The 27,535-nt window shown below is 47.3% G+C and overlaps 3 protein-coding genes and 1 long non-coding RNA gene across 7 annotated transcripts in view; 1 reads left to right on the top strand and 3 right to left on the bottom strand.

Moving 5' to 3' along the window:
* Positions 1-603: 603 nt before the first annotated feature.
* On the bottom strand, positions 604-19,080 carry LOC118920642 (guanine nucleotide-binding protein G(s) subunit alpha). Of its 4 annotated transcripts, none has more exons than XM_036901872.2 (13): positions 18,910-19,080; positions 15,187-15,259; positions 12,029-12,073; positions 7,840-7,894; positions 7,633-7,752; positions 5,611-5,708; positions 2,658-2,712; positions 2,453-2,526; positions 2,282-2,340; positions 2,052-2,172; positions 1,778-1,908; positions 1,395-1,462; positions 604-1,121 (listed from the first exon to the last, which is right to left on the bottom strand). In XM_036901872.2, the coding sequence occupies exons 1-13, from the start codon at positions 19,046-19,048 to the stop codon at positions 975-977; spliced, it is 1,185 nt and encodes a 394-aa protein (XP_036757767.1). In that variant the 5' UTR covers positions 19,049-19,080; the 3' UTR covers positions 604-974. The 4 variants fall into 4 exon arrangements, with proteins under 4 accessions (XP_036757767.1, XP_057359098.1, XP_036757768.1 ...); XM_057503115.1 differs by having other exon boundaries at positions 7,840-7,898; positions 12,030-12,073; XM_036901873.2 differs by lacking the exon at positions 12,029-12,073 and having other exon boundaries at positions 7,840-7,897.
* Positions 12,033-27,535, bottom strand: part of LOC118920643 (neuroendocrine secretory protein 55-like) — a 55,833-nt gene continuing 40,330 nt past the window's right edge. Inside the window, exons 2-3 of the mRNA XM_057503118.1 lie at positions 15,187-15,259; positions 12,033-12,073 (exon numbers count right to left, since the gene is read on the bottom strand). The gene's annotated coding sequence lies outside the window, so the exon portion shown is untranslated. The remainder of the gene's footprint in view (positions 12,074-15,186; positions 15,260-27,535) is intronic.
* Positions 19,825-21,487, bottom strand: LOC130683914 (uncharacterized). Its single transcript, XM_057503116.1, has 2 exons — positions 21,364-21,487; positions 19,825-21,027 (listed from the first exon to the last, which is right to left on the bottom strand). Exon 2 carries the CDS (start codon positions 20,869-20,871, stop codon positions 20,023-20,025), a length of 849 nt encoding a protein of 282 aa, XP_057359099.1. The 5' UTR covers positions 20,872-21,027; positions 21,364-21,487; the 3' UTR covers positions 19,825-20,022.
* LOC118920645 (uncharacterized) lies at positions 21,780-23,414 on the top strand. The gene is made up of 2 exons (XR_005028004.2): positions 21,780-22,126; positions 22,888-23,414. It is a non-coding gene; the product is annotated as an uncharacterized LOC118920645 (long non-coding RNA).

The raw sequence follows: 27,535 nt of genomic DNA, 5'->3' as shown, positions 1-27,535 counted from the left end.
GTTTTCCTAAAATGGCTACCTGCTTGTTTCAGCACGATTTTTAGTTTGATAGCCCCTGTTCCCTTGTACCCTGAGGTATGAACTAAATTGTAAGATATTTAAAGTGTAGGTTGTGCTGATATACATGCACATTGATACACACCTCAGCTTTTGAATAACCCTACTTCCCCTCAGGTTGAAACACTTTATTCCTGGATGTCCCCCACATCGCTGAGCCCATTTCTTAAAGCCGGACAGAGATTCTAAAATCCTAACTATTCTGGGCAGCCTCTAGGTAATCAGGCAAACTGTGTGATGACTTAAAAGGGTGAAGATGGTAGAATCTCTGGATAAGGAAGCAATGGAGGAAGTGTAGAATTCTTCGAAGGTGCCTGACTTTTCTAGAGGTCATGGATTTAGGACAGGAGTGGACTTTTCATATGGCTTATGATTGTTTTAGAGACCCAAAGATTAGATCAACAACATCACATAGTGGCCAGATTTTACAGCCACTGATAACCACAGGACCTTGTCACCTAAGTGGGGCTTCCCAGCTCTTAATGCAAGTCAAAACCATGGACAGGTATTTGCTCGATGCCGCCAAGTAATTCATAGGAGTCATACTTTGCTCACATTTAATTTTTATTTTGATTTTTTTAATGCTGCACAAGACAATATTTATCTCACTTTTTTCATTTATTTCTTTTATTTCTTTATTTCTTTTTGCTGCTGTTATTTTTTTACTGAAAGATAGAGGGAACTCTTGTGGCCTTTTTATTTTTCTCTTCTTTTTCTGTAGGCCGCCTTAAGCTTTCTAAATTTGGAATATTTAAGCAAGCTGTAGGCAAAAGGGGTTTCGCAAAATCACTTTGGGGGGAAAGGGAGAGGTTGCTTTGTTAACCATGCCCTATGGTGGGTGATTAACTGCGTGTACAATTACGTTTCACTTTTAATTAATTGTGCTTAAGGCTTAATTAAATCTGGGCGTTCCCTTCTTAGAGCAGCTCGTACTGACGGAGGTGCATGCGCTGGATGATGTCACGGCAGTCGTTGAACACACGGCGGATGTTCTCGGTGTCCACGGCGCAGGTGAAGTGAGGGTAGCAGTAGTGGCGTCCATCCCCACTGGCAGTGCTGATTCTCTGAGGCACGCACGTAGGGGACACGCACGCTCAGTGCCGCCTCTCCTGAGTCCTCCCGCCCCTCACCAACAGGGACATCTACCAAGACTGCTGACCAGCTATTAGCTTCTTGTTAAAACCAAACCAAGTACAGGGGCACAAACCTAAAATTCACACTGGCTGTCAGGGAAATAAAACCAAGAACTGGATCCCTTAACGCCCAGAGTTAGAATGAAGTGAACTTACACCCCACCCCTAAGAGAAGGGAGATAAGTAAAAAAGGTCTGTACTCACCAGAAACTCATCGCGGATGAAGTACTTGGCCCGGGTCACGCGTGGGTCCTCTCCGGGCTCGGGAGTGGCTACAAAGAAGATAAATATTTTGTTACTTAAGGTAATTAAAAGGTCAGAGCAGAGCATCATTGCAGCCCCTGCCCGGATTTCCTGGATTTCTCCATATGCAGATGGAGTAGAAATAAGTTTCTGTTGCTTTCCCTGCAAGTCCTGTATACTTTTGGTGGTGGAAGTGGGGGAGACTTCCGTGCTTGGAGGCTGTTCATAAAGATGCAGCTAAATGAACAACCGCCAAGAACGCGAACTTTTAACATGTGCATGACTTGCATGACTGTGTAGGACCAATGAGCTGAGCGGGCGCCCTCCAACCAGACCCTACGTACCATCCTCAGGAGTAGTGTAGCGAGCAAATTCTGGAAAGTAGTCCTCAATTTTCGATTTTCCAGCAAGGACTTTCTCAGCGAGCAGGTCTTGCTTGTTGAGGAACAGAATCACAGAGATGGTGCGCAGCCACCTAACAAAGACAGAAGCGGGTTAAACATGAGGAGGAGAAAGCCTTGTTTACGATTCTTTTCTAGAACAGTGCAAATACAGGGCTCAAGGTCAGGAACAGGGCTCCTGGGGGGCAGTCAGGAGAACAGGGGGCCCCTGACAGACCTGTTGTTCCAGATGCTCTTGAAGAGGTTCAGAGCCTCCTGCAGGCGGTTGGTCTGGTTGTCCTCCCGAATGACCATGTTGTAGCTGCTGCTGGCCACCACAAAGATGATAGCAGTCACGTCTTCAGCACGAGAAAGCAAAAGCGAGTCACGTTAGTGGTGAGTACGGTTCTTCAGATCGCTACAGTAACATGTCCCTGAAGAGCACCGAGGCCCCCCCACCTTCCGTACCGTTGAAGCACTGGATCCATTTGCGGCGTTCATCGCGCTGGCCGCCCACGTCAAACATGCTGCGGGACAGAAAGGACGCCTGCTCGCACCAGGGGGCGCACGCAGGCCCCCTGCGCCCCCGCAGCCAGACACCACTGCCTCTGCTCTTTGGAAAGGGGGCCATTCACTTACTGGAAGTTGACTTTGTCCACCTGGAACTTGGTTTCAAAGATCCCAGAAGTCAGGACACGGCAGCGGAGCAGATCCTAAAACAAAACCAGGGTCAGTGGGTCTCCCCCAAACCAATCGGAACATTAATAATCACCAATGGGGGGCAAGAATGTTGACTAGCGTAGAAAGAGGGCTCCCAGTCCTTGATGTGAGAACTTTTGCCTACCTGGTCGCTGGGCACATAGTCAGCCTGCTTGATGACATCAATCTTGTCCAGGAAGCTGGGAGGAAAAGACAGGCACACGGGGTGTTCAGAGTTCATGCTGATCACCTGAGACTCCTGAGATTTTAAAAGACTGATTCTGCGCATATCAACCAGCAGGCTCCAAAAACAGGCCTCCCAGATTCTACACCATTTGATAGTGATAGAGTAAATAATTTAAAAATTTCAAATTGCTTGACTTTAATGAAAGTGGCAAGTAGTTTAAAATTGTACACTTCCATGTCATTCCACTTTTAAAAAAAATGTAAAATGTCACTCCTAAAGGATTTTCCCCCCAAGGGACTAATGAAACGAGACTGAGTTACTCAGAATGGGTATTCCTTCCGTCTACTTTTTAAGAATCTCACTTATGAAAGAGAACAAAAGAGGCTGACACAAAGGGGCCCTTTTTGCCCTAACCACACTGAGTCGGAAACAAACACCAAGTTCCCTTCCGGTCTGTTTGGTCCACGTAATAGGACACTCCCGATATTAGACTTTGAATTTTGAGAAAACCCTACGGTCACCCAGGTCCTGGGTCCTTATATGGCAGGGACATGGCACAGAGAGGGGCTCAGGGTCCTAGAGATTGTCCTCAATGATAAAAAGCTTCACACGGAGAAGCAGGCTCTCCACCTCCTCCTCCACGGCCATAACTTTTCCCAAAGCAGAAAGTCTCTTGCTTATGTTGCTCTGCTAGACGCACCATTAGGAAAAATAACTTCTGAAAGATAGGCCAAATTAATACAGAAAATTAATGTTAAAACCATGGTGGTGGGGAGAGGGGGGTGCAGCTGTAACTGTTGTGAATTGGGCCGATCAGAAAAGAAAATCACAAAGGGGAAAAGCCTACTTCAAGAAATTCTGTAAGTTTTGTTCCCCTTTTCTTTTTACGAGTTTAGAGTTAGTCTGGCTTAGAGGATATACTAACTTGCCCAAGCAGTCTTACATTACAGCACCAGTCCAGAAATAGCTCCCCAGCCGCCCTGGCCTCCAGCAGGTTGCCATGGCAACAGAACCACAGTTCTATAAATAGACCATCAGCACCAAATCTTGTGAGAGAGACATCTGGAGTGGGGCCAGCCAAACCCCAGCTCGACAAATAAAAATAGGCTGCTTAAGAAATGGGCAAGGTACCAGTATCTCAACTTTAACATAAAGGCAGTTAAACCAGAAACAGACTGGCCGGAGAAAATGCAGGGCTGTTTTAATCATCCGACGAAGGAAGACATTTTAAAAGTTTTAAGCTATGTTGTTCTTTTTCTCTGAGTTTCCTTAAAACTTCCTGTAAACTGTGCAAATGTTGCCGTTTTCAGATAAAGTGGCAGGAGTAATTTAATGTTCTAAAAACAACTTTTAAATGGTGTGAAATTTAAGGAAAAAAAAAAAAACTTGGCCAAACTACTATTAATGAAGTTGTTACACCCTCCCCTGCTTCCAGGGCGCTCAAAATCACACGGCTAAGCCCTCCTGATCCCGTACCTGTACTTCTGGCTCGGATCCCAAATACAGAACGCAAACAATTCCAGGATTTCCATTTGTTTTGAGTTACTATAATTAGCACTTCCAGCTTTTAGTTCAAACTTTTCAGAAAATCAGGGGCTTTGTTGAAGTCGGGGTAGGGGCGCGGGGTCACGGGGACTGGCCAGGATGGACTGTTTTTCTGTTCCTTGAGAAAATATACAAATGTGCTTGTATATTAAACCGTGAGATAACTACATATGTGAGAATTGGAAATAATCAAATATGTACTTCCTATGGGAAAGCAGGGCTGGGGAAAGGTACACTGATAGACTTCACAGACCCTCACACAAGCTTATGTGATTTATAGGTAACAGGACTGCAGGGAACTCGCTTTTTGTTTGCTGTTTGATGACTGTTACCTTCTTCCTCCCTCCTATTTATTCAACTGGTTTTCACAACAAATTCCTTAGGCTTGGGGCTCCTGAATAGTACTCTGTTAACTTTATGTGAGCCAGTCTGGTACCCTGGTCCTGAATATGTAATACTTTCTATAGTAAAATCCTGAGTTTCAGATACTTACATAAGAGGCTGAAACATCACAAATTATCTCCTCTCCCCCACACCCTAGTCATAAAAGACACTCCCACTTCAGAATATTATAACTGAGACCCATTAGTGCATTTGTACAACAAGGGCAAACACAGGGTATCTTTAAAATTTATGATGGCTCTGACCATCATATCTTTGCTGTATCATGTACAAGAGGTGGGAAGCCATGAACTCTCTAAAAGCAGCTTTCCAGATGTGTGTCATCATGTGTGCACTGGAAGAGAGCCTATGAAGAGATAAGGCGAGGACCCCATGGGGGAAGCATCCTGTAATTAAGGACCAGTTTAAATGAGTAAATAAGGTTGGGGAACCGAATTCAACACCAATCCACCTCTTGATGGACTTTATCTATTGACGCTGGGCTTTACTGCCATCACTCACCTGACCAGAAACACCAAAGCAATCATTAGCTACCAGGCAGGAGGAGGTATATTTTTGTTCTTACCGTACTTTCTGTTTTCAGATTACAGCGATAACAATATAATATTTTTATATTATCCAAAGTGAAAGGGCTACTCTATTTCCCTAAATGCTTGGTGGTCAATCCAATTAATTTTTCCAGGCTAATTAATTACAAACATCACTTTATTGTAAACGATTATTGTTTTGCTCTAACATGCATTAACTGTTTATATAAAATAACGTCGGTGCACTAAAAAGGGCAGTTAAGGGCTTAATAAAACAAATGAATCAGACTAGAGCTTTCTGGCTACAGGTGGGGTAACTGGTTGGCTTTAATGAACAGAACTCATTTGCGAATAACTTTAAAAGGGAGACTTGAGGCTTCTGATATCTTCTCCATCTGTGTCTATTTCGTGTGCTGGTGTAAGAAGGAGGTACTTACTACTGAGCGCAGTCGATCAGCTGGTATTCATTGGAGCGCTCATAGCAGGCGCGCACACCTTCGTCCTCCCACAGAGCCTTGGCGTGCTCGTAGAATTCCTGAAAGTGAACATGAGAATGTCTAAAGACGTGAGCATGCACCAAGATGAGGACACTGTCATTGTAAGTGAGACCATAGTTCACTGCATGACCCACACTTGCTGTGATTCCCAATTGAGAGCAAATTAAGGAATTAGCATCCATAAAGATCTTTCAGTAAACGTGTTAAACGTATTCCAAAGTTGAATTAACTCATGCTGCTCTTACTGTGAATTACTGGTCTTGGGTGGTTTTCCTTCTGTATTTCTTTTTTGGGGGGTGGGGGTGCTCTGCAGAGGTAAAGTCCTGAGTCATTTTGTTTCTTCACACAATTGCTTATCTGGTTAGAATATATGTTAATATGCATTAGGAAAATATGCTAATAAGTGATTCAGTGTTGTGAAAACAAGAAATTCCATTTGTAAGAAGTGCTGTTTAAGAATTTTACCCAAAAATATTTTTAGTTGGGAACTGCTGGCAAATCTGGCCTTGCCCATGGCTGTCCTGTGGAGAGGGGTCATTGTAGGAAGAAACAAAGGCACGAATAACCTCGGAGCTGTTTCAGACTGCAGTGGGTTAGGTTTACATTTCATTTCATTTGAGCATAAAAACACTTTTTTAATTGTATGGGGGAAGTCTTCCCTTACAAGGAAAGAAAAGGCTCTCTCCACTGCCAGTTCAGCAGAAGGATCAAAAAGTCTGTAGGAACATAAAGTCCGGCTGTCAGGTGGACTGATAAAAGGTTACTGCTCTGGTGCATTTTTAATAGGCTGTCATGTTTTCTTCTCCTATTAGAAACACAGAATCACATCTCATGAAAAAGCCTGTGTACTGCATTATGGATATTGTGTTTACTGTTTCATTAATCTTTTTCCTTTTCAAAACAAATGTTATATAGAAAAATTTACCTAGCCATACTTATTAATACTGTTTCCCCACTAGGGTAAGTTTGCAGCCAAACCCACTTAAAATACACAAACACAAATTCCCACGAAAGCCTGACAAAAGGCAACAATAACTCATTGTTTTAACTGTAGACAGTCTTTTCCTTCTGGGCCTTATAAACTCACACATCTTTCCAGCTTGTTTCCCATTACCCTCCTATCAACTATTCTTCCCTCAAAAAGGGGTCAAAATGTATACACCTGTGCGCGGGCAGGTCTGTTACCTAAAAAGAGTTCTTTATGGAGCAGACAGAGCTCCGTAAACAGTGTCATGCACACCAAGCAGGGTGCATGAAGAAAAATCTTTGCATTATCATTTAATGGAAAGTCTTTTCTTTCTTTTTTTTAAATTAATAACGAGAAAATATTTCATTTGCTCCAAGGCAAGGGGCTGATTTTCGAAAAAACCTTAATAAAAGATAAGTGGCAAATTATTTAAAATGAAAATGTCTTTCGCTTATAAAACTCAGAGCTGGCACTCATCCCTGCATCCCTTGACGTCTCAGGTACTTCCGTTTAACTGGACAACTAGCATTTGTCTGCCATATTTAGCATACAGTGCTGTCTATCACGAGACGTGTATGAGGGAAGTAAGGCTGCCACAACTCATGACTTTTTCCCTCATAAAAATTTACAATCTAATAAAGTGAGAATTGTAGTATCGAAGTGTGATGTTTACTTGTGGGGATGGATGAGCCAAGATTTACAAAGGTGACAGAATTTTGCTCATCCACCTTGAGCAAAGCCCTAACGATTGTTAGCTCTTATTTTTTTAAACATTAAAGATGCTTATGGAATTGTCTTTTTCCTAAGAATCACTATCACTAAAATGTGTTTTGCCAGAAGGGTGGCTTCCTCTCAGGTATGTGTGCCCGTGTGTGGAAATCACGCCCGTTCCTGGATGTGAAGGTGACGGGTGGGCAGAGCCCGGCCCACCCGCTCACCCCGGTCTGCTGTGCAGGGGAGGGACCGAGGCTACTCGAGGCAAAGGCCTAGCTTACAGGAGGGAAGTCGAAGTCGGGCACGTTCATCACGCTCAGAATGTAGTCCACTCTGAACTGGTTCTCAGGGTTGGCCAGCTCCACGGGGGGCACCAGGTTGCTCATGGCGGCCACAATGGTCTGAAAATGAGTCAGCAAAGAGGTCAGGGGCACAGCGCTGTCTGAAAGGGAGGCTAGAAGAATGACAGAAGGTACCCAAGCACATACTTCGATGGCCTCCTTCAGGTTGTTTTTGATGTCCTGCACTTTGGTGGCCTTCTCACTACAGTGGGATTGAAAAGAAAAAATAAATCATATTGCATCATGATGACTAACATTGTCACTTTACTCAAGACAGTCCCTGGGAAAGCATAGTATTCTGTTCTTGAAAGAGTTGTGGGTTCAGATCTGTACAGATTGGAGGTTTGTGAGTAAAGGTGGTTTCAAATTATAACCTCCCAAATGTGACCCGAGGACAGGCCCAATTGGGGCAGACCAGCAAACTAGCATCGAGATAATGGTCAAGGCTACTGTACCAAAGTCAGACCTGGGTCATTTATTATTTCAGATGTGGTTCCATTGTCCTGAAGCTCCCAGTGCACACCCTCACCTCCTAAAATGTCCCTCCTGGCCCTCACCAGCACCCCTGTGTCTGTGTTGTCAGGAGGGGGTGGGGGGAATGGTGGTCCATGAGAGATTGGGAAGGAGTTCAATTGGTTTGATTTAGGGTTTCCTGGGCCACTAGATTAGGATATGCAGGTGTTAATTACAAATTTAAGGGCTTTGTAGCTCTACCTGTTCACTTATTTAAAGTGTCACTGTAGCCAGCAGCACCTTAACAACAGCTGAATGCTGACACACACTAATCCCTCAACATGAAGAGCAGTAAGATAAGATTCTGCCCCCCAGAAGTCTTTATGGTCTGGGACTTACATGTCCAGGGTGGGGCGGTAGAGGTTAGAGGTTCAGTTGCTTTATAACGGTCTGAACTCAAGACACACAGAATGGTCTGTGGAGAATAATCTACATTCAGAGTTGCTGGGACAAGTAAAAGTCACATCCTTTGGTTTCTGGGCTCCTGATGGAATGTTTGCACCTGATCACATCAAAGTGCTGTGTCTTTTTGAAACTGTCCTTCATTAGAAGCACAGCCATGGAAGGCTCAAAGTTTGTGTTTTTAAGGGGTAAGGATGGACCTCTTGCTCCAGGTATAAATCCTGCCACATCTACTGCCCCCACCGGGCCTCTGTTTCTGAGTAGGGCAATGGGACCAACATGCATGACCCACCTACTGTGCACTAGGTCCTGGGACGTGACAGCACTGCACATGGAATGAAGGTGCTACTCTCACAGAGGGGGAAACTGAGGCTGAGAGGGACAACATGCCACAGGTGGAAAGGACTGAGCTCATCTTTTTCTTGTTCTGTGTAATTATTTAAGAATCTCTTGAGATTCTCAATTTTTGAAGCATTCACTTGGTTGATTGACCGGGAGTCATGGGCTAGAGGTAGAAGTTAAACACATGATCCCTCAGGAGCAGACATGACAGGTCAGTGCAGGGGACACACAAAGCAGGGTTACCAAGGTGGTTAGAGGGGTGGGGAGGCAAGCAGACCTGGGTGGGGCACGGGCTTGCCTGCCAACAGCCCCGTCCCCCAGAGAACCCAGTCTCTTCCTTTTCAAATAATTATAATAGCTACTATTTCCTGAGCATTTTATTCTTTCAAAATAAATACAGGCAGATCTATTTGAGGGGTGGGCCCTCATTTTCTGAATGACCTTCTTTCAGGCTTTTCCAGGGCCGGTCCCTTTCTGTCACACCAGCCTTGGGGACACTGTTCCTTTAGTATCAAATAATGAGCTGCTTTAGAGGTGCTGTTATCACTAATTGAGGGCAAGCATTTTGGGGGGAATGACAGGTGGCACCCTGATCCCCCTCACAGCCATTTAGCTATTTAAAAACAAAAGGGGCTGCGAGCCAGGAATTTAGGAGGTGAAGGGTGTACTGAACACCAGGAGTAGACAACTGGGCCCCAACCTAGGGTCTGGTGCTGGCTCCCGGACTCTTAATGCAACCACCCTATATTTAAAGGGACTGCAGAGTCCTAAGCCTGCTGTGGGAATTTCCTGCTTTGTATGTGCAGAACTGATGCTCAATTCTGGAATTAGGACCCACAGCCAGACTTGAGTGGTATAGTCTAAGCTCAGTTATTTAGGTGTGAAAACTTAAAAGGACGCGTGTTTGCTCCTGATGTTCACTCATGAATTCAATTTTACCCCAAACCCACAGGACGAATCTGTTCCCATTCATTAAAAACAGGCTCCATTTCCATGGTACCGAGCGCATTTAACCTCTGACTTTAAGGTTCCACCAGTTAAAATTAGGTAAGTCCGGGTATTAAATACGCAACTGTATGTACAACGAGAGAAAAGTATTTCCAGAAACAAGGTTCTTTCACTCAGTTTGATATTTTGGTCTAAGTAGTAGTAGTGTAATTGGAAAACTTCCAGTCTTAAATAGATATTTTGAGAACGTGTTCAGATTCATCTACGTATGTGAATAGGTGTGGGAGTATATCAAGTTTAAAACAGCTAAAATAGAAATCTAAAACCTAAATCGGGTGTGGAATACTAAAACAGAAAATTCTTCCATTGAAGCAATTACTCTGTAGATGGAGATATTATACTGGGGGCTGGCAGGGTTATTGTATTTACTGTCACTTAATTGCAGATTGTGAAATTTAGAGATAAGTCCTAATATGTCTCTAAACGACTAAACAAAGCCAAAATATAGATCAATAGCTAGAATTCTGATGGACTGAACACACTGGGGCTGGGCTGGAAGTACTTTAGGACAGAGTGGCTCCCTCCTCCCCATGTATAAAGCAGTTAGCTGGGTCCTAACTGAAAAGGCCCCCCCGCCCCCCACCGCAGCTACGTAAGTGGTAGGGGGCTGACTAGTAAGATCCTTTCAGTCCTATATCTCATCTTTGTGCTTTTGTGGGAAAAGACAGACAAAAGAAGACAGAAGACAGACGCAAGATACAGGGATTGCTGAGACATGCAGAGAATTTTTATTTATCACATATGTTAATACTTATATCTACTTGTAGAACAGAGTCACAGAAGTGCAGGCAAGGTGTTAGTAGGGCTCAAGGGTTTAGCACAGCATCTAGCACACAGTAGGTCGTTCAATAAGGACTTGTCATATTTCTTAAATGCCAACTTTTGGTACAGTAAGCTGCCACTTTACGAAGATGCCTGTTTTGGTTCAGTACACTACATTTTTGCCAGTTAGAAATTTCACCTTTGGGGTGTTTTTTTGTTTTGTTTTTTAGTTTTTTTTTTTTTTTTTTGGTTTTTGTTTTTTTCAGTTATCTTTATAGGTTAGGTGGCAGGGCCCCATTCCCCTCCCCCCACAACAGAATAGTATTCTTATTAGAAGTTTCTAAGACGGGTTAATTCCAGCATGCAAGGTGTGATAGGACATAGCCGGGAAGATGAGAAACTGTAGCCATCATCTAGGGGTAATAAATTCTAAAAAAAACAGACGAACAAACATGTGTCAGTTGCTTTGTCCCGACACCAATATCCTTTGCCCCTCCCCTCCCCAGCCACAGACGCTGTTTCTTTGAGATGGCCTAGGCTAGGTCAATCAGCGCTGCATGTTCTCATGAGAAATAGCTGCTCCATGACTGCATGCTGAATATGCAAGCAGAGCTAGAGCGGGGTACCTGGCATGCATGTGTGCGTGTGCAAGCGCGCATGTGATGGGGAGTGGGCATGTAGCAGCAAAGAAAAAAAACGGACAATGAATGGGGAAAATGATGGAAGCCAGCAAGCACTTCCTATTCACTAGCTGATGCAAAGTGCCTTGGATTAATGTAAGTGCGATGATTTTCAAAGGAGCAGAATCTTTTTGAGATCATTCTTTAACGATAACCTCCCGCAAGGTGCTGCAGCGGTTTTTTTTTCTTCTTCCCCAGAAAGTAAGGACAGTGCAGCGCCATGTGTTTGAATAGAAGAAAAATTTTTTTTCAAACAGGTCTGAAATTTTAAAATCAGACCGGCCACTGGGTAGATGGAATTTAGGAAATAGTTTTAAAAAACAAGTAGCCGATTCAAATGGAGACTGGGGAAAACATACAGAAAAACATGGATTCTTGAAACCCTAAACTGATGGTCTCATGCTGAAATCTAACTTTCCCCCAGCTGGACCAAATTAAAGGATGGCCGGGGGGTGAGGGGGGGGGGAATGTTAAGAAATTGCTTATGTGTCATGTGCAAACATATACCAAGATGGCTAGATCGCCCCTAAAGGGCTTTTGTTGTCTTCCCGGGTCTCTGCCCTCAGTTTCCCAGTATCATCCTCATGTTTGTTTTGTAACAAAGTTTTTCTGTTTTTGAATGTGCCTACCCATCGCTGTTGCTCCTTGCAGCCTGCGGGTCCTCTTCGCCGCCCCTTTTAAAGAGAGATTGAAAGCTCACCTAATCTGCAAGGCACTTCAATTTCACAAAACCCCACACAGCCTTTCTACATTCCTCAACAAATGGCCGCCATCCTCCCGCTAATTCTTAGGTCGTCTTTCTGGCTAAATTGGAATGTCTACTGAGACTGCAGGCCGTAGAGGGAGAATTCCACACCTCTGCTGCAGTATTAGCTCAGCCTTCTGAGACTTTGATCGGGTACAGGAGGGAGAGATAATTATTTTCTTGTGCCTTCACTAAATGTACATGCATTAGGGAGCTAACGCAGTGATTTATCTCACAATTCCTTTGAGAATACAGCTGTGCGTGAGGCTCCCAATTCTCCCAGATTTCAGCCTTCACCCATGTTGTCTATCTGAACACACAAAGGCATAGACATGGGTGATTTCTGCCTGTGATTTCCTAGTGCAATATTAATTTCCTCCTTTTCTGACGTCAGGAAAATTACCTATAAAATGTTCTTATGTATATATAAGTGCTCCCCATCAGTTGCCACCAATTAAAACTATGTCTGGACTGTGAGACAGCAAAAATAGTAGTAATAATTTTAAAAAACCCAAACCCACTCATAAAATGGTTAAGAATTCCTCCTTCAAGGTGGGAAGGACAGGATAGCTAAGCCTTCTAGGTGGTTTTGTAATTGATTAGCTTATTAGCTCAACCAGTGTTAATTGCACTTATTTTTTTTCTGGCACTATATGTAAGGAAGAGTTAGCTTTGAGTTAGGAAAATCCGCACTTGACCTCTATATTTCTGAAGGTCACATTAATATTGCACGTTACTATAAAAATGTAATCGGCACGGCAGTCTGCGGATAGTTAAGGCAAATTTAATAGCTCAGCGCAGCCCTAACGAAGCGCACGTTTATGGGAGGAGAAAAAGGCCCTACACCACGCAAAACACCCTTTAGTGGATGGATGTCACCATTTCACTGGGAATTCCTAGTGAAGGAAACCTCTTTTGTTGCAATACCGCAGTGAGGAAAAAGAAGGAGGCTCAGCTGGATGAGATAAAAATAAGGTTTCTAGACTCACATGAAGAATTCCCCTGTATGTCACTTTCACAGGCTAAATTTAACATCCTTGGAGATTACCTATGGCTTCCTGTACAAGGCAGGCAAAATGGGAATGTGGCTTCCTCTTTTTAAAAAGAAAATAGAAAACAGAAGTTCTGGTTTTGAATGCCTTGTGTGCATTACAGACTTGCTCACTTAAGGGAGAATGCTTTCTCTAAAAATTAAAATAATTTTAGGATCATCTGTACATTATAAAACTATATTCATTCAAGGATGTCCTGTCTTCCATTGGACTCAAGCTAAGGTAAACAGGGGCTGCTGCATCCTTTTAAAAATGCTAGCCATGTCCAGTTTTAATCAAAATATTTATCTAGAGGGTACTGGTTAATTACTTTTGCTTAACTAGCCCCATGAAGAAGTAACTCCCTGGAAAGTTGCAGGGGAAAAAATTATGCAGGATTTTTTTTTTTCTTTAAATTACAAATTCACAGCTAAAAATGTCTGTTTCAGGTTTTCTGTTTGTTGACTGATGGCAATCTCTGGTGGCAGGGCTTTATTTGAAGGGTGTGTGCCAGGAATTAAGAATTCAGAATTGGCTTGTGACAAATGAAGGTTATTTAATTAACAGCATATATGTGCATATTAATAACTCATTGAGTCATTCAGAAGATTGGTAAAACAGACCATCCTTCTGAGTTCAGTTAAAACGTAACAGCATCCTAAACCAAAATGGCCACTTGTATGAGTGATGTCATCCTTTCTTACCCGATTATTTGATCTAAGAAATTCTAGAATTTTCCATAAAAAGCTGCTTTCAGAAGGGCAGTTCTTTTACCTCGGAAAGGTGATAAAATTCATGTTTTCTCCGTGCTTGGTGCACGTAATGGGCGACAGTGGCATTTTATTGGTTTGTTTTGGGGGCTTGGGGGGCATAACTGAATTAAACTATGCTGTAGTGATTCAATCTCCCCTTTCGATACTAAAGGGAATGAATGCCTTTGAGGGACAAATTCTCAACTGAATGCAGGTTTAAGAAAGGGAATGGACTACTAACCAGCTAGTAACTGCAAACTAGTGCCTTCAGGAGTTTGTAATCTAGTGAGGTTAACTGCTCTTACACCAGTCTACTGGAGGCTCGGTAAACTTAGCTTTTCTGTTTCACACATTTTGTTACATGAGAATGATGGAGGGGCCTATCGGGGTCAGAGAGAAAAAGCAAACTCCCTCATAGGAGGCACTCTCCCCCGTTTGCCTCTTCACGACAAGCCCTACCCTGTATTTTTCTTTTACAACCTTGACATACGCGCGCTCTCTCAATCTTTACTCTCATTGCGGTATCGGTACCTTCATTGTCCTAAGCCAAGATGCCGGGAAGGTCTTTTCAAAGGCAGAAACATTCCTCGATCTGGCCGAAGTACCTAACTTCCAGTCTTTCCATCACTTAAATTTCCCTTTTCATTTCTTTAGGCAAGACTGAGTTTTTGAAAAGGAAACGAAGATTTGCCCGTGATGTTAATTCCAAATCGAGGGGGTAGGGGGAGAATAAGGTGATAAATTATTAACAAAGGCTGCCTCTTGCAACTTTATGTCAGAGTATCATTGAAATATTTCCCTAGTAGTTAAAACACCCTGCACTGGTGCACTGCGCTGAAATCTGCCTGAGGTGGGGCAGGGATGGGGGGAGAAACCCGTCTGCAGAGGTCAGCATCGCTGGGCAAGATGGGGAGCTGGGGTGGCACAGCCCCATCAGCCATGTTGGAGACCCACTGAAAGAAAATCTGTGCGCAGCTCTGCGCAGACCCCGAAGAGGGGCCGGCCAAGCACTGTTTTCTCAGACAAGGGAGACGTTTTACAAGAACATTGGTGCTTCATTATTATTTACTGCTGCATCAAGACTGAAAGGAGGGAAGGGGGAATCCCTGAAGAGCTAGTCCCAGGATTTTCTAATATGCAGGCTGAAAAAATTAAGTGAAAATTGGCTGCCCAGCCCCCACAAACCTACCTAAACTTCCTAAAAGGTTAGTATAAAATTTGTTCCTCTTACTGTGCCCTAGCACAGATTTGACACTTACTCTCCATTAAACCCATTAACATGCAGGATCCTCATTTGCTTCACAATGGTGCTTTTACCAGATTCTCCAGCACCTAGAAAATGAAAGTAAGTCTCAGGTTATGAAGGAGGCATTTTACACACTTGGGGCGGGGAGAGTACAGCTTGCTCTTTTTTCCATAGAAGCAGCACGCAAAAAACAAACAAAATAATAGGTTTGCAATTTTCCTCGACATTTCGGCAAAGAGAAATATATCCAACTCTGTGTATACCTGCAGTATTTTACCATTAGAATAACAAACAAGAATTAAAGGTTTTTCTGTCTTCAAGTTTTTTGGGGGGAGAGGGGGGTTGTAAAATTTGTTAGGTGGGGAAGCAAAGGGGCATAGAAGGAATGACGCAATGTGTCATGGGGGAGGATTGAACTTAAAACTATGAAACTGAATTGTTGAAATAGTAATATTTACATGTCAATGTACAGAGCCACATAATTCATTGTTTGTCAGATGTTTCATGGTTAAAATACCCAGGATTTACAAACAATGCCCAGACACCGCAGTCTCCCCTCCAGATCACGTTCTGACACAGCACTTCCTCCTAAATATTTTCACAATGCAGCTTCTTTTTGTGCAGATTCCCCCACCTCCCGCTGCCCCACCACCCCTTGGACTACTTAAAAATCAACCGCTAAATCCACAATATTACATTTTATATCCACTTATCCACCCTCCTTTTCTTGTGAACTGTATCTTTCTGAAGATAAATGGTCTCTGGATAGAACCAAGGGATGTGGCGGGGCGGTAGGGAATATGGAATACCATCAATTTTCTGACATCTCGAAAAGCACATTTTAATATCATAAACAGTGCTTGAGAGCAACCCTGTTAACACACAGCAACAACTGGTAGGAGGTATTAAAAGGACAGGACTTCAATCATCAAGAAAAATATTCCTGGATACCATAGCATTTTCAGATTCCAACCCCTCCTTAACTGGCAGGGTAAGAAGGGACACAAGTCTCCATTTTAAATCACCTTTCATTTGTAAAAATGTTTTGTAAAAAAAACATATCCACCAAGCTAGGAGGAAGATTGCTATTTTTCATTTTTCTTTTTTGCAAATGCACACTCTCCAACCAATAATCCTCGCATGAACAATGTTTTGCCCTCCTCCCACACAAACCTGTTTGTTTTCTTTACCCCTTTTTCACTTTAAGTTTTATTAACTGTTTTGTTTTGCTGCCCAGACAGCAAGCATTCCTCCTCCTCCTGCCTTTTCACAAGGCATAATCAATATCTGTAAAGTTACAATTCGTTTCCACAGAAACACTGATTTCAAAGCAAGCAGTCTCTCTTAATGAGCCTGTCTCCTATTAAAACACTCAAGGCACTATCACATTCCATTGAGAGAACTCATGACATTAATCAGAATCTCCAATATTATCTGGGAAGTCTTAAAATGTGTAACACCCTTCTTTTACAGGCACAGGCAGATCTGTGCCTCAGTTTCCACCCGTAAGAAATTAGAAAACTGAGCTGAAAAAATTACTGCAATATCTTTTGTGGTACTGTAATTCACTCAGTTTTGATGTCATTAAGATGGATTAAAAAGAGGACTTTGAATATTATTATGTTTCCTCTTGGCGGAGGAGGCATTATTTGGTGAGAATCACCATTTAAAAATGCAAACTGTGTGGTGGTTTGGGCTGCAAACCTGTGCCAGAGGCTATCAAATAAATCATGATAAAATGTAGCCATATAGACTAGTACACCTGGGGAAGATTAGTCCGTGGTGATGCAAGGTGTGTTCAGAGTTAACAGTTTCAAATTAAGTGGAGACTGTAATCATTGCTCAAAGGTGTTAGAAATTTAAGGTACCGTTAGCATCACACTTGTGTTAAATTAGTACTCAGCAAGTTGGCATTCCTTGGGAAGATTCTAGGCTTTTCCAGGTTTACAACTTGGAAATCAAATCATGTGCATATTAATAATCACAGAGCATAACTCTACCTTCAGAAGTTTTAGAGAAGACCTCACCATATGCCATTCAATTACTGAAATTGCAAATGCATAAACACAAGATACTTATTTTCACTTAATAATTTTCTGCTTTACATGTATCTGTGCCCAGAACAAAGACGTGACCCCCATTCAAAAAAAAAGCAAAACCATACACCACCACAAAGAAAAAACCAGCCTTTCACATTTTATTCTGCATAATTAAAGCTGTTTTGTTGAAATATGACCATGAACTAGGTCTTAATCCAGCCAATTCACAAATTAACTCAGCCAAATTAATAAGGAAGTGGAAAACTTCCATACTAATTGTTTGTGTAATTCTTCTGGTCATTTCAACAATTTCTTTTATGTTTTTGTTTTTTCCCCAAAGCACCTTTAATAAGAAAGGAGGAAAGGCCATCTCCTTAGTTAACAACCCCTCTAACCCAACCCGGGTTTTTTTTTTTTGTTTTTTTTTTTTGCCAAAGAGGAAAAACCGCAATCAAAAGAAAACCCCAAACCAAACAACCAAATGTCACTTGACAACTAATTAATGCCTTTTCACCTCCTTCCACCTGGAAAAAGTCTTCTCCTTAAAGCGCTCCCAACCACCCTCCCCACCTTAAACAGGACAAAACACAAAAAACAAAAAAAACGCCATTTCCAGACCTAGAAGCCATTTACAAATGTCATTTTCCAGTTCTGATTTGTGAATGTCTTTTTTTTTTTTTTCACAAGGCACTCAATGTGGCCAACTAACAGGAAAACGTGTGTGTGTTAATGGTTTATGGGGGTGGGGGGGCAGCTGCTACAATTAATTCTCTTCTTTGCTTTTTAAAAAGCCTGCATGTCTGGAAGGGGAAAAAAAGGTCATACTGTAAAAATGACGTGTCATTTGGCTTCGCTGGGCACTCCAGAGTCCTAACTCCATTTTTTCGAGGGGGTGGGGGTCTTATTTTATTTGATTATCCTTTTCCTTCCACCGCCGGCCCAGCCCGGGACACGTCTCCGCGCGCACACAGCCCGTCCTGCCCCGAACGCACCGAGTCGCGCCCAGCGGCCGCCGAGCTCCCTCCGCCCCGCACCCCCCACTCCGGCGCCACGACTCGCCCGCGCCCCCTCCCCCCCACTGCACCACCTTTACCGCTCCGAGCCCTTCCGAGGGGCTGATGTCACTCGCCCCCCCACTCTCCTCGGCCACTTCCCTCGCCAAAGCCGCCCCTTGGAGAGGCCCCCTCCGCCACCGCGGCGCACCCCCCCCGCGTCACCCCCTCCTCTCGTCTCTCCCTGTCCCTGTCCCAACAAATCACACACCCCACGGAGGCGGGTCCCCCTCCCTCTGCCCGCCACCCCATTTCCTGTCCCCGAAACCCTCTTTTTGTCGCAGTCTCCCGAGCCCCGTGGGGCTCCCCCTCCCCCTCCCCAACATGCACCTAAGCCCCTGGCGTCGCGTAGGCCTCGCGGAGAAGGAGAGCGAACAGAGCGAAGGGAGGGCGAGCGCGCCGGCGAGCGGACGGCCAGGGGAGGGGGACCCGCGCGCGCGCGCGCCGCCACGGCCCCTCGCCCCATTTTGACCTCCGCCCCGGGGTCCCCCTTCCGGCCTCGCCCCCCAGAGACAGAGCCCGCGGGGCGGGCGGCGGGCTCGGGAGCGCGCGCGCCCGGGGCGGGGGGCGGGCTCGGCGCGCGCGGCCTGCGGGGCGCCCCGAGGAGCCCCGGGCCGCGGCCGGCGCCCCCCGGCCCGCCCTTACCCAGCAGCAGCAGACGGTGCGTGGCCCGGTAGACCTGCTTGTCCTTCTGCAGCTGCTTCTCGATCTTTTTGTTGGCCTCGCGCTGCGCCTTCTCCTCGTTGCGCTGGTCCTCGGTCTTACTGTTGCCGAGGCAGCCCATGGCGGCGGCGGCGGGGCGCGGGGCGCGGCCGGGCTGCGGCGGCGGCGGCGGGCCGGGCGCGGGCGGCCTCACGCGGGCCGGGAGGCCGGGGCAGCGCCGGGCGGGCGGGCCGGGCGCGGGCTCGGCTTCTCGGGGAGGAGCGCGCGGACGGGCGCGGGGAGGGTGGTGTCGCTCGGACCGAGGGCAGCGCGCAGCTGCTCCCCGCCCCTCGCGCCGAGGCCGAGGGGGTGATGGCCGCCGCCGGGCCGAGGCGGAGCAGAGCAGGAGCCGCGGGAGCTGCTGCCGCCGCTGCCGCCGCCGCCGCTCTTATTGCCTCGGCCCGGGCCCCGCCGCCGCCCCGACCCAAAAGCACCGCGGCGGGCGGGGGGAGGCGGGGGGAGGAGGAGGAGGCGGCGGCGGCGAGGGGGGCGGGAGGAGGAGGCGGAGGGCTGAGGAGCGGCGGCGGCGGCGGCGCGGGGAGGGCGGGCGCGGGCGGGGGGAAGCGCCCCCTCGGGGTGCCCGGGAAGGGGGGGTCCCTCCGCCCGCGCGCGGCCCGGGCCGGCCCGGGGAGCCGCCCCCTCGCCCCCCGGCGCGGGCCCCAGCCCGGCGGGCCGCGGGGGGAGAGGGGGCGGCTCCGGGCCAGTGACGACCCCTCGCACGACGCCAACGCTCCACCCCCCGGGCCGCGCCGCCCTGCGGCCCCGAGGCCGCGGCCCCCCCCCCACCTCCCGCGGGCGCCGCCGAGGGGCCGGGGTGGGCGGAAGGGGAGGGAGCGCGCGCCCGAGCCCGGACTTCGGAAAATTTTCGAACCGAAGAGAGAGACACGGAGAGAGCCGGGGAGCAGGGCGTGTGGAAAAAGCGAGGCGAGCACGAAGCGAAGGGCAGAGCAACCGAAAAGGAAAATGTGTCCACGCACACACGCACAAATACTGAATAAAACTCCACACTACGCAGCGATGGTGTCCGGGGGCGGGGGCGGGGGGCGCGGGGCTGGGCTAGATGAGCCGCTCGTCGCGCCCCCGGCGCCCGCCGCGGCCCGAGCTGAAGGCACCCGGGGTCCCCGCGCGCCCGCGCCTCCGGCGCCGAGCGCGGCCGCCCAAGTAGGAGAAGAAGGCGCAGCCGAGAAACGCTCGGAAGCAGCAGGTCGCCCCGAACACGAAGCCGCAGCCGCGGCCCTGCTCCGTGCGCCTCTGCAGCAGGAAGTTGAGCACCCACGAGGGGCTGCGCACGGAGAAGACCAGGAACACCACGAGGGGCGGGTGGGCGCCGAGCGCGCCGGCCTTCAGCGGCCCGGGCCGCCACACGACGCCCCCGACACGCGGCGCCGCGTAGTAGGCGTCGTCCTCGTCGCCCGAGTCCGCGGCCCACGCGGCCCAGGCCCTACTCGCGCCCGCGCCGCCGGCGTCCTCGTCGACCCCGCCGGCGCCCTCCGCGGCGCCCTCGTCGGCGGCGGCGGCGGCGGCGGCCTCCGAGCCGTGGGCCCCCTCCGAGGCTCCGGGCGCCCCCTTCTTCTTCTTCTTCTTCTTCTTCTGCATCTTCTCCAGCCTCTTCCTCTCCTTCTCCTGTTTCCTCTCCTCCTTCCTCCGCTGCTCCAGCAGCTTCTTCTCCAGCTTCTTGCGCCCCTTTTCGGTCAGGAGCCTCTCGGGGGCCGCCTCGCGCGCCGCGCTCTTCGGGGTCCTCTCGGAGTCCGCGCTCCTCCGCGGGGCGAGCGGCTCTCTCGGCCCCGCCAGCGCCGCAGCCGCCACCGCAGCTTCGGCAGCCACCCCGGCCGCCGCCGCCGCCGCCGCCGCCTTCCTCTCGCGCTCCGCCGCCCGGGCTTTGATCCTCATGGCCATCTTCAGCATGGTGGCTCGGCCACCTCGGGGTGCCCGGCGCGCGCCTGGCCCGGGCGCCCCGCTTGCCCTCGGCCCGGCCGGCCCCCGTGCGCCCCGTGTCGGGGGAGTCGGCTGTGATCCCTGCGGAGCAGGGCGGCCCGGGCTTCGGGCTGCTGGGCGGGCTGCCTACGAGTTAGCGCCAAAAAGGATGAGCAACGAAAAGGGGGCGAGAACGAACCAAAAAGCGCCCAACAACAGCGAGAAACCAAAAAGCACCGAGAAATGTCAAACAACTCAAAAAAGAAGAGCGCAGAGGCGCGACGGCACGAGTTTGCCGTTACCCTCGGGCGCGCCTCGGTTTGGCTCTTGGGCCGCCAATGGAGAGGAGAGGAGAGAGAGATTTGGGGGGCGCCCGGCCGGCGCGGGGCAGGGCGGCAGCGCCAGGCGCCCCTGCCCTGGCGGCTCTTGCCCGCGCCGGGCGACTCGCCCTCCCGCGGGAGGCCACGGTGCGGCCAGACTTACATGTGAGTGAGGTGCACTCACACGCAAGGCAGTGCCCGCCGCCGGCCGCCCGCCGCCGCCGCGCCGGGACAGGGTCCGCTCCGCCGGCGCCGCAGCCCGAGCCGGAGGGAGAGCCAGCCAGCCAGCCAGCGCGCCAGGCCGGCCACCTGACGCAGCCCGCTCCGCGGCGCCGACGCGACTGAGTGTCCCCGCCGAAGACCGGCGCTCCTAACCAGCCCGATGACGCCCCAGCCTCTTCAGAGGACCGACCCACAGCGGCTGCCCCTATAAACCGAAGGGGAAGCCGAAAAATTGGCCCTCCGGGGACGTGTCCAAACTGGCCGCCACATGCCCCGGGGGTGCGGGCCGGGCCGGGGGCGCCGCGGAGTGGCACGTGGGGCACGGCTGCGGGGGGCATCGGGGCGCCCAAGGTGGTGGGCACTGGACCCCGCCTCCTAGACCTGCCTCCCAATTTTCGGCGAGTGGTGTAGCCCTGGGCGGCGTGCAAAGTGTGCGACGGCGGCGCTCACCCCCGCTGCGCGCCTCCTTACCTCCAGCTTCCCGGGTAGCGCACGCGGCACGGCCACCCGCCCCTCCCTCCCGGCGGCGCGCGCCCGCGGAGGAAGGTGTCGGCGAGTCCAAGTCCAAGTAATCGCGACGACGACTGAAAGGGTTTCGCATCCGATGAGAGGTGCTCTGTGAGCGCGAAACTAGCACGGCCGGGAGTAGGCGGCAGGCGGCACGCCCGGGACGCGGGAGCCGGCGGCGGTGGCCCTGGTGCGGGGTGTGCGCCCGCTGTCCCCCAGGTGGGAAGGTGGCGGGCCGGTTATCAGTGGCCCGTCCTGAGCGCCACGAGGGTCTCTGGAACAGAGGGAGAAGTAGTTAATTGAACACGAATTTGTTTGAGAGTTGTTTAAAAACTCTAAAGTGTCCCGCACTAGGATGTGAAGAGGACACTAGGTTAAGAGCAGCGACACAAAGTTCTCAACTCGGCCGCTGCTCACTTTTCCCGGGACCTTGTGGGCCGCGGGTGCGTCTGCTTGAGTACAGTTCATTCATTCATTCAGTCAGTCATATAATTCATTCAATAAATGTTTGGTTCGGGAGGCCCACCTTGTGCCCAGGTGAGCCACACTAGCCAGGGAATCAGGCTAAGACATGGCCACTACCTCTGGTGGGTCAAAGGCCTATCTGCCGAAAACCCAGGTCGACAAAGTTTTCATGAACTCTCTCCCACCTTTAACCTTGACTTCTCAACAGTCAGTAACACTGGGGCTGTTTGGAGGATAAAAACAAAGGAAGGAAGCCTCCCTGTAAACAGAATCACACCTTACCTATCTAGGGCGAAAGGGGTGACTGATACTTCCAGAGGCCTTGAGCGAGTCAAGAGTTTTTAAGTTTTCTTTGAACATAGAAAGACAGTTAACCACTCAACAGGGCAGTTGAGAGGGGACTTCCCCCTGCCCCCTCCCCTCTTTGCTCAATGCTAAGGAAGAAAAGGTGTGACAGATGACGATGTCACGTACATTTTTCTTGGCCCACCAGGTACACTCCTACCTCCACTCTACAAGGCCTCTTTTCTGAGGATCTGAAAGCCCACAGAGCATGATTGCAAGTCTCCAGAGAACACTGGGAATTAAGGCCAGGAAGTGAATGCTGCTTGCCAGACCCTTCAAACTGCAGCTGCTCCCTCACCTCACGGCAGGCCTGCCCCTTTCTCCAGCTCTGCTGAAAAGTTGCTGCTCTGGCCCTCCGCTTCCCACAATCCAAACTGAAGGTCTTTATCACACTTTGGATTATGGCCTCTCTTCTGCACAAAAATAACACCTTTTGAGGAAAGCTCAAAGAAAGCACTGTTGCAGGTTGGTGCTTTTCACCTAAACAAAAGCAGGGAAAAATACTGAACCAATAGACCTGGGTGCACTGGTCAGTCGCCTCACAACCAATAATTTCACTACAGTCTGAAGAGATCATGACTCCTAGTCATTCCCCGACTGCAAGAAAACCACTTGAAGACAGGGCCCAAGTTATATATCTTTATATATATTGAATAAAAACTTGGTTGAATTTGATTAGTTGACTGATTGTCAGTTTTATAAAATTGATGAAGACTTATAACAAGGAGGAACAGGCCAGAAATTTTTGTTATGCTCCATTTGTTCAAAAGCATCTTCCTTCCTGCTTCTAATGTGACAAAACACAAATACATTCTATTTAAGAGGAACAAGGTAAATAGTAACCAATAAAACCTTGATACTTATGCCAGTAGCTACACATTACTACAGTGAATAAAATGAAGAGTCTCCTTATTTGGAAATTCCAGAGCTGGGTGACCACCTTCCCCTTTAAGATAAATATCACACCTGAACTTCGAAAGGAGCAAAGCAGTCCCATGTCATATACTGACACACATTCCAGGCAAGGTACAATTGGGACTGTTGTCCAAGAAATGTATACAGCAAGGTCAGACTTCAGTCATTTCAACCTCTAACCTAGCAGGCCATCCTTGAGGGTAAAAAAAAAATTTTTAAGTGTACATTTCACCTATATTTTATTATGACCATCCACTGATGGACAAATCATTTACTTTGTAAATAAATGACAGCAGGTGGAATCAGGGTTTATAGGTAAGCAAATGACACTCAGAACTCTGAAACACAAGCTCGTTTGTGGTCTGTTCAGCTTTCTGTTTTCACTCGACACAAAGTGAAAGATGAGATTTTACTTAATTGGTGTGGTGAGCTGACACCGTCTAGTTTTCAGTCCAACATTTGGCCTACCTGGGCCTTAAAAGTTTTAATTTTGTTTAAAAAGCCATTCAGATTTGGAAGCTACCATGTGTGACCTTTTCATATGAATTAGTAATTTATTCTGATAGGTTGGTGACGATTTTAAGTACCTGCTTTATGCTTTGAGAGTAAAGCAATCATTAGCATAATTCTTGGAACAGTCTGGACTAGAGAGTTTTCCAATGCAAGGCACCTCTCATTTAGCTCAGGAAGAGATGGAAGTTGTAGAAACTTCAGGCTCCTCAGAGGGGCAAAGGGTATAAAATGCCCGGGGGGGGGCACAGGTCTCTGGCTCAGGTGACTTGCTTCATGCCAAAGCCAGCAAGTTGGGAAAATAACACACCCCTAACTTAAAACACTAGGTCACCTAATGATACAACTTGGCTAAACAGATGGTGTCACACGCTACCCCGCAGGGGTGGCCTAGCAACTCTTCTTCCCAACACTGCATATTTTACAACAATAGATGAATTCACATGTCAGGGTTTGAATTTTATGGGCTTGTGAGCTTCATATTGATGGGTGGATGTGTTCCTTGGCGTTGTCTGAAAAAAAATGCCTTGTCTGCTTTTAGAAGCAATACACTCGCTACAACTTAGAATCTTAAAAATATCATCACCCTTAGTGATGCAATCCAGTTTTTGGACAAGAGTGTTCCTCTTGGCCTTTCATTAATTGGGGTCATTGTAGGAGCCCAGAGAAAATATAATTATAATATTTTTATATTGCCTAGGGAACAATAAATAGGTTTCCACTGAAACAGAAACCTTGGCTGTGAGGCTTTAATAATAGTAGTTAGTGCTTCCATGGTTCTTTCTGTCTTTAAAGCACATTCTGTACTTTATTTAACAGGATAACTGAAATTGTTGTTGCAAATGACTGTGACCTGAAGTCTGTGCTGTGGGATTGAAAAAGCCTTTCCTCTTCCCCATTAATCCCTAGTAAAAAGGTTCTATTATTTAGGACCATAAAGTTCTTAAAAATCTAATGTAGTGATCACCTGCATTTTTTTTCTTGTCATATTCACTAGTTAGTAACTTCAACCACAAGTACTCCTAAACTTACGTTCTAAACCAACACAAATGTTTTAGTTAAACTTCACTTTAGAAAACTTGGAGTCAAGGAATTAACTGCATATGAAATTCCCCTATTTAATTTCCATCAACTAATTTTAAAATAATTTGTTTTTTTATGCAGGACATGGTCCAATCCAAACAGAACCTGGGGATACACTGGTCAATGTTTTTGGACCCAAGTTCTTGAGCCAGTGGTTTGGGATGCTGTTCAAGAATCTACTTAAAACCACAGTGTGAGGGCAGTTGGGACTTTTTGCACCTTTATTGATCTTTCCTGACTCTGATAGGTAGGCCCATCTACGGGAAAACCTTCCTACCCTCTGTGAACTCCCAGTCTCCAAGACCACAGGACCTTTCTCACACCATCCCAGGAGTCCCAGAATGGGTGGGAGGCAGATTTTAATGAAGCCATCATCTACCTTAAAAAGGGAAAACAATGAAAAAGAGACTGTGCATTACTCTATCTCTTTTAAAGCTTAAACTTAAATTGTATGATATACCTGTTAGCCTTGGTTGAAGATTCTAGATGGAGAATTTGGGTTAGGGGCATAATGATCTCACCCATATAGAGACCCGTGGACCCACTTACTGGAGATCTTAATTGGGTGAAAAAAATGTACAGGTGTTACCACTCTATAGCAGGAAAGTTAATTTTCCTAAACCCAAGTATCTTTAACATCCCTTGGGGGCAAAAATTTTCAAGAGGACTAAGGTAATGGGAAAATCTGTTGCTCAGAACTTGTAACTTGGCCTTGAAGATGGAAACTCATCCAGGATGAGGAATAATGTGGGAAAGACTAGTTAAAAATAGGCGTGGGTGAGCTAACTTTCATTTTTATTTACAAGGTGCCTTATTTAAATGACATTTTGATCCAATGTCTTACTAAGCGAGTAACAACAGGAAAAACAAAAAGGTTGGCACTACCAAGAGTGTGCTGAAATCCTACTAAGATGTCCTTAGGTGTAAGAAGCCCTTTAATTTTAATAAGAAGCTCTTATTTTAAACATTTTAATTTTTTTCATTATACTCAATTATTCAAATGTAGCCCCATATAATTAAGAGTTTAGAGAGTTAAACACTCTGGGGTGAGCAGGTAATAAATTTCCTTTCATTAAAATCTGCTTTGTGTATACATATATACAAAGGAAACAACTGCTAAGTACAAGTTCTTTACATCTTGGATTATGACTTTATTTACCTGCTAACCAAATGTGGGTGATCACTTTCAAACAGCCTTGCAATTAGTTACTAGTTTGGGACAACGGAGATGCTCTCAGGACTGTGGGTGTCATTTGCCTTCCTAACTGAAATCCCCTTTTTCTAGTCCTGTTTACATCTGCTGTCAGAAAGCCCTGAATTAAGCAATGAATGTGACATAATTAGTCACACGTTCATTTTGTCTAGAAATGTAGATAGCTTTTCATTTTTTTGTGTTTGCCCACACAGGTTGAAATTGAAATAGAAAAAATCAATTTCAATTTAAATCAAAATCTAAAATAATCCTAGTTTAGCTCCATCCATTTCTCTGGGATTTTATTCAGGGGGGTGGGGGAACCATCAGGGCACATCCGACTCAAGGCTGCCTCTTCCTCTGCACATGGCTACACACAAGCCCCCTACTCCCTGCCAGGCTGCCGCCCCTCCACTCCCTCACTCTGTGGTTTATTGAGGGCTTAGCAGTGTTCACAGCCCTCTCCCTGGCCTCTTGGGAGCCCTCTCAACGTCCCCAGAGCCCAGCTGGCCCTGTGGCTTTCTAAGGTCTTTGCTGACCTCTGGAAGTTACGAGGAGAAAATTATTCAGCTCAAAGCCTTGAGCATTTGCAACCAGTCTGGGAATCAGATGAAAAGGGGACCTTTTTATGAGCTGCAGACCTCAGCTCTACCCACAGCCTCATCCCAGGGTCTCTGCCTGCCGCCCAAGACTGGGAAAGCTGCCTCGGCTGCGTTCCTGAACATTCCTGTCTCTCAGTTTCTGTAGTCGATACTACCTTCTCAGATTACGGCTCCTTTTGTGCTAATTACACCGAAAAAATTGAAAGAATGTCGCTGACTTTACAAAGAACACAAAGCAGGCTTGCTTTAAAAACTAAATATAGCCAGTTTCTTTCAGAAGGCAGACGACTCTGTTTTCAAACGACTTGTACTATGTGGATTAATTGCAGACGGCCAATTCATTTATAAAGACCCAGGTGATGGAAGAAGGGTCCAGCTATTGGGGGAACACATTTAAAATGTGTGGTTGCTTTTGGGGGCCATTTACATAAAATTGGAAGCTCTGATTAATGATGAACTCCCCCCCCCCCCCCGACACCAGCCCAGCACTTGGT

Source organism: Manis pentadactyla, chromosome 5 (genome assembly GCF_030020395.1).
Source record: "Manis pentadactyla isolate mManPen7 chromosome 5, mManPen7.hap1, whole genome shotgun sequence".
In the NCBI taxonomy this organism is placed as follows: Eukaryota; Metazoa; Chordata; class Mammalia; order Pholidota; family Manidae; genus Manis; species Manis pentadactyla.
The sequence above is the reverse complement of the archived record's forward strand: the minus strand, read 5'-3'. Positions and strand labels throughout refer to the sequence as shown.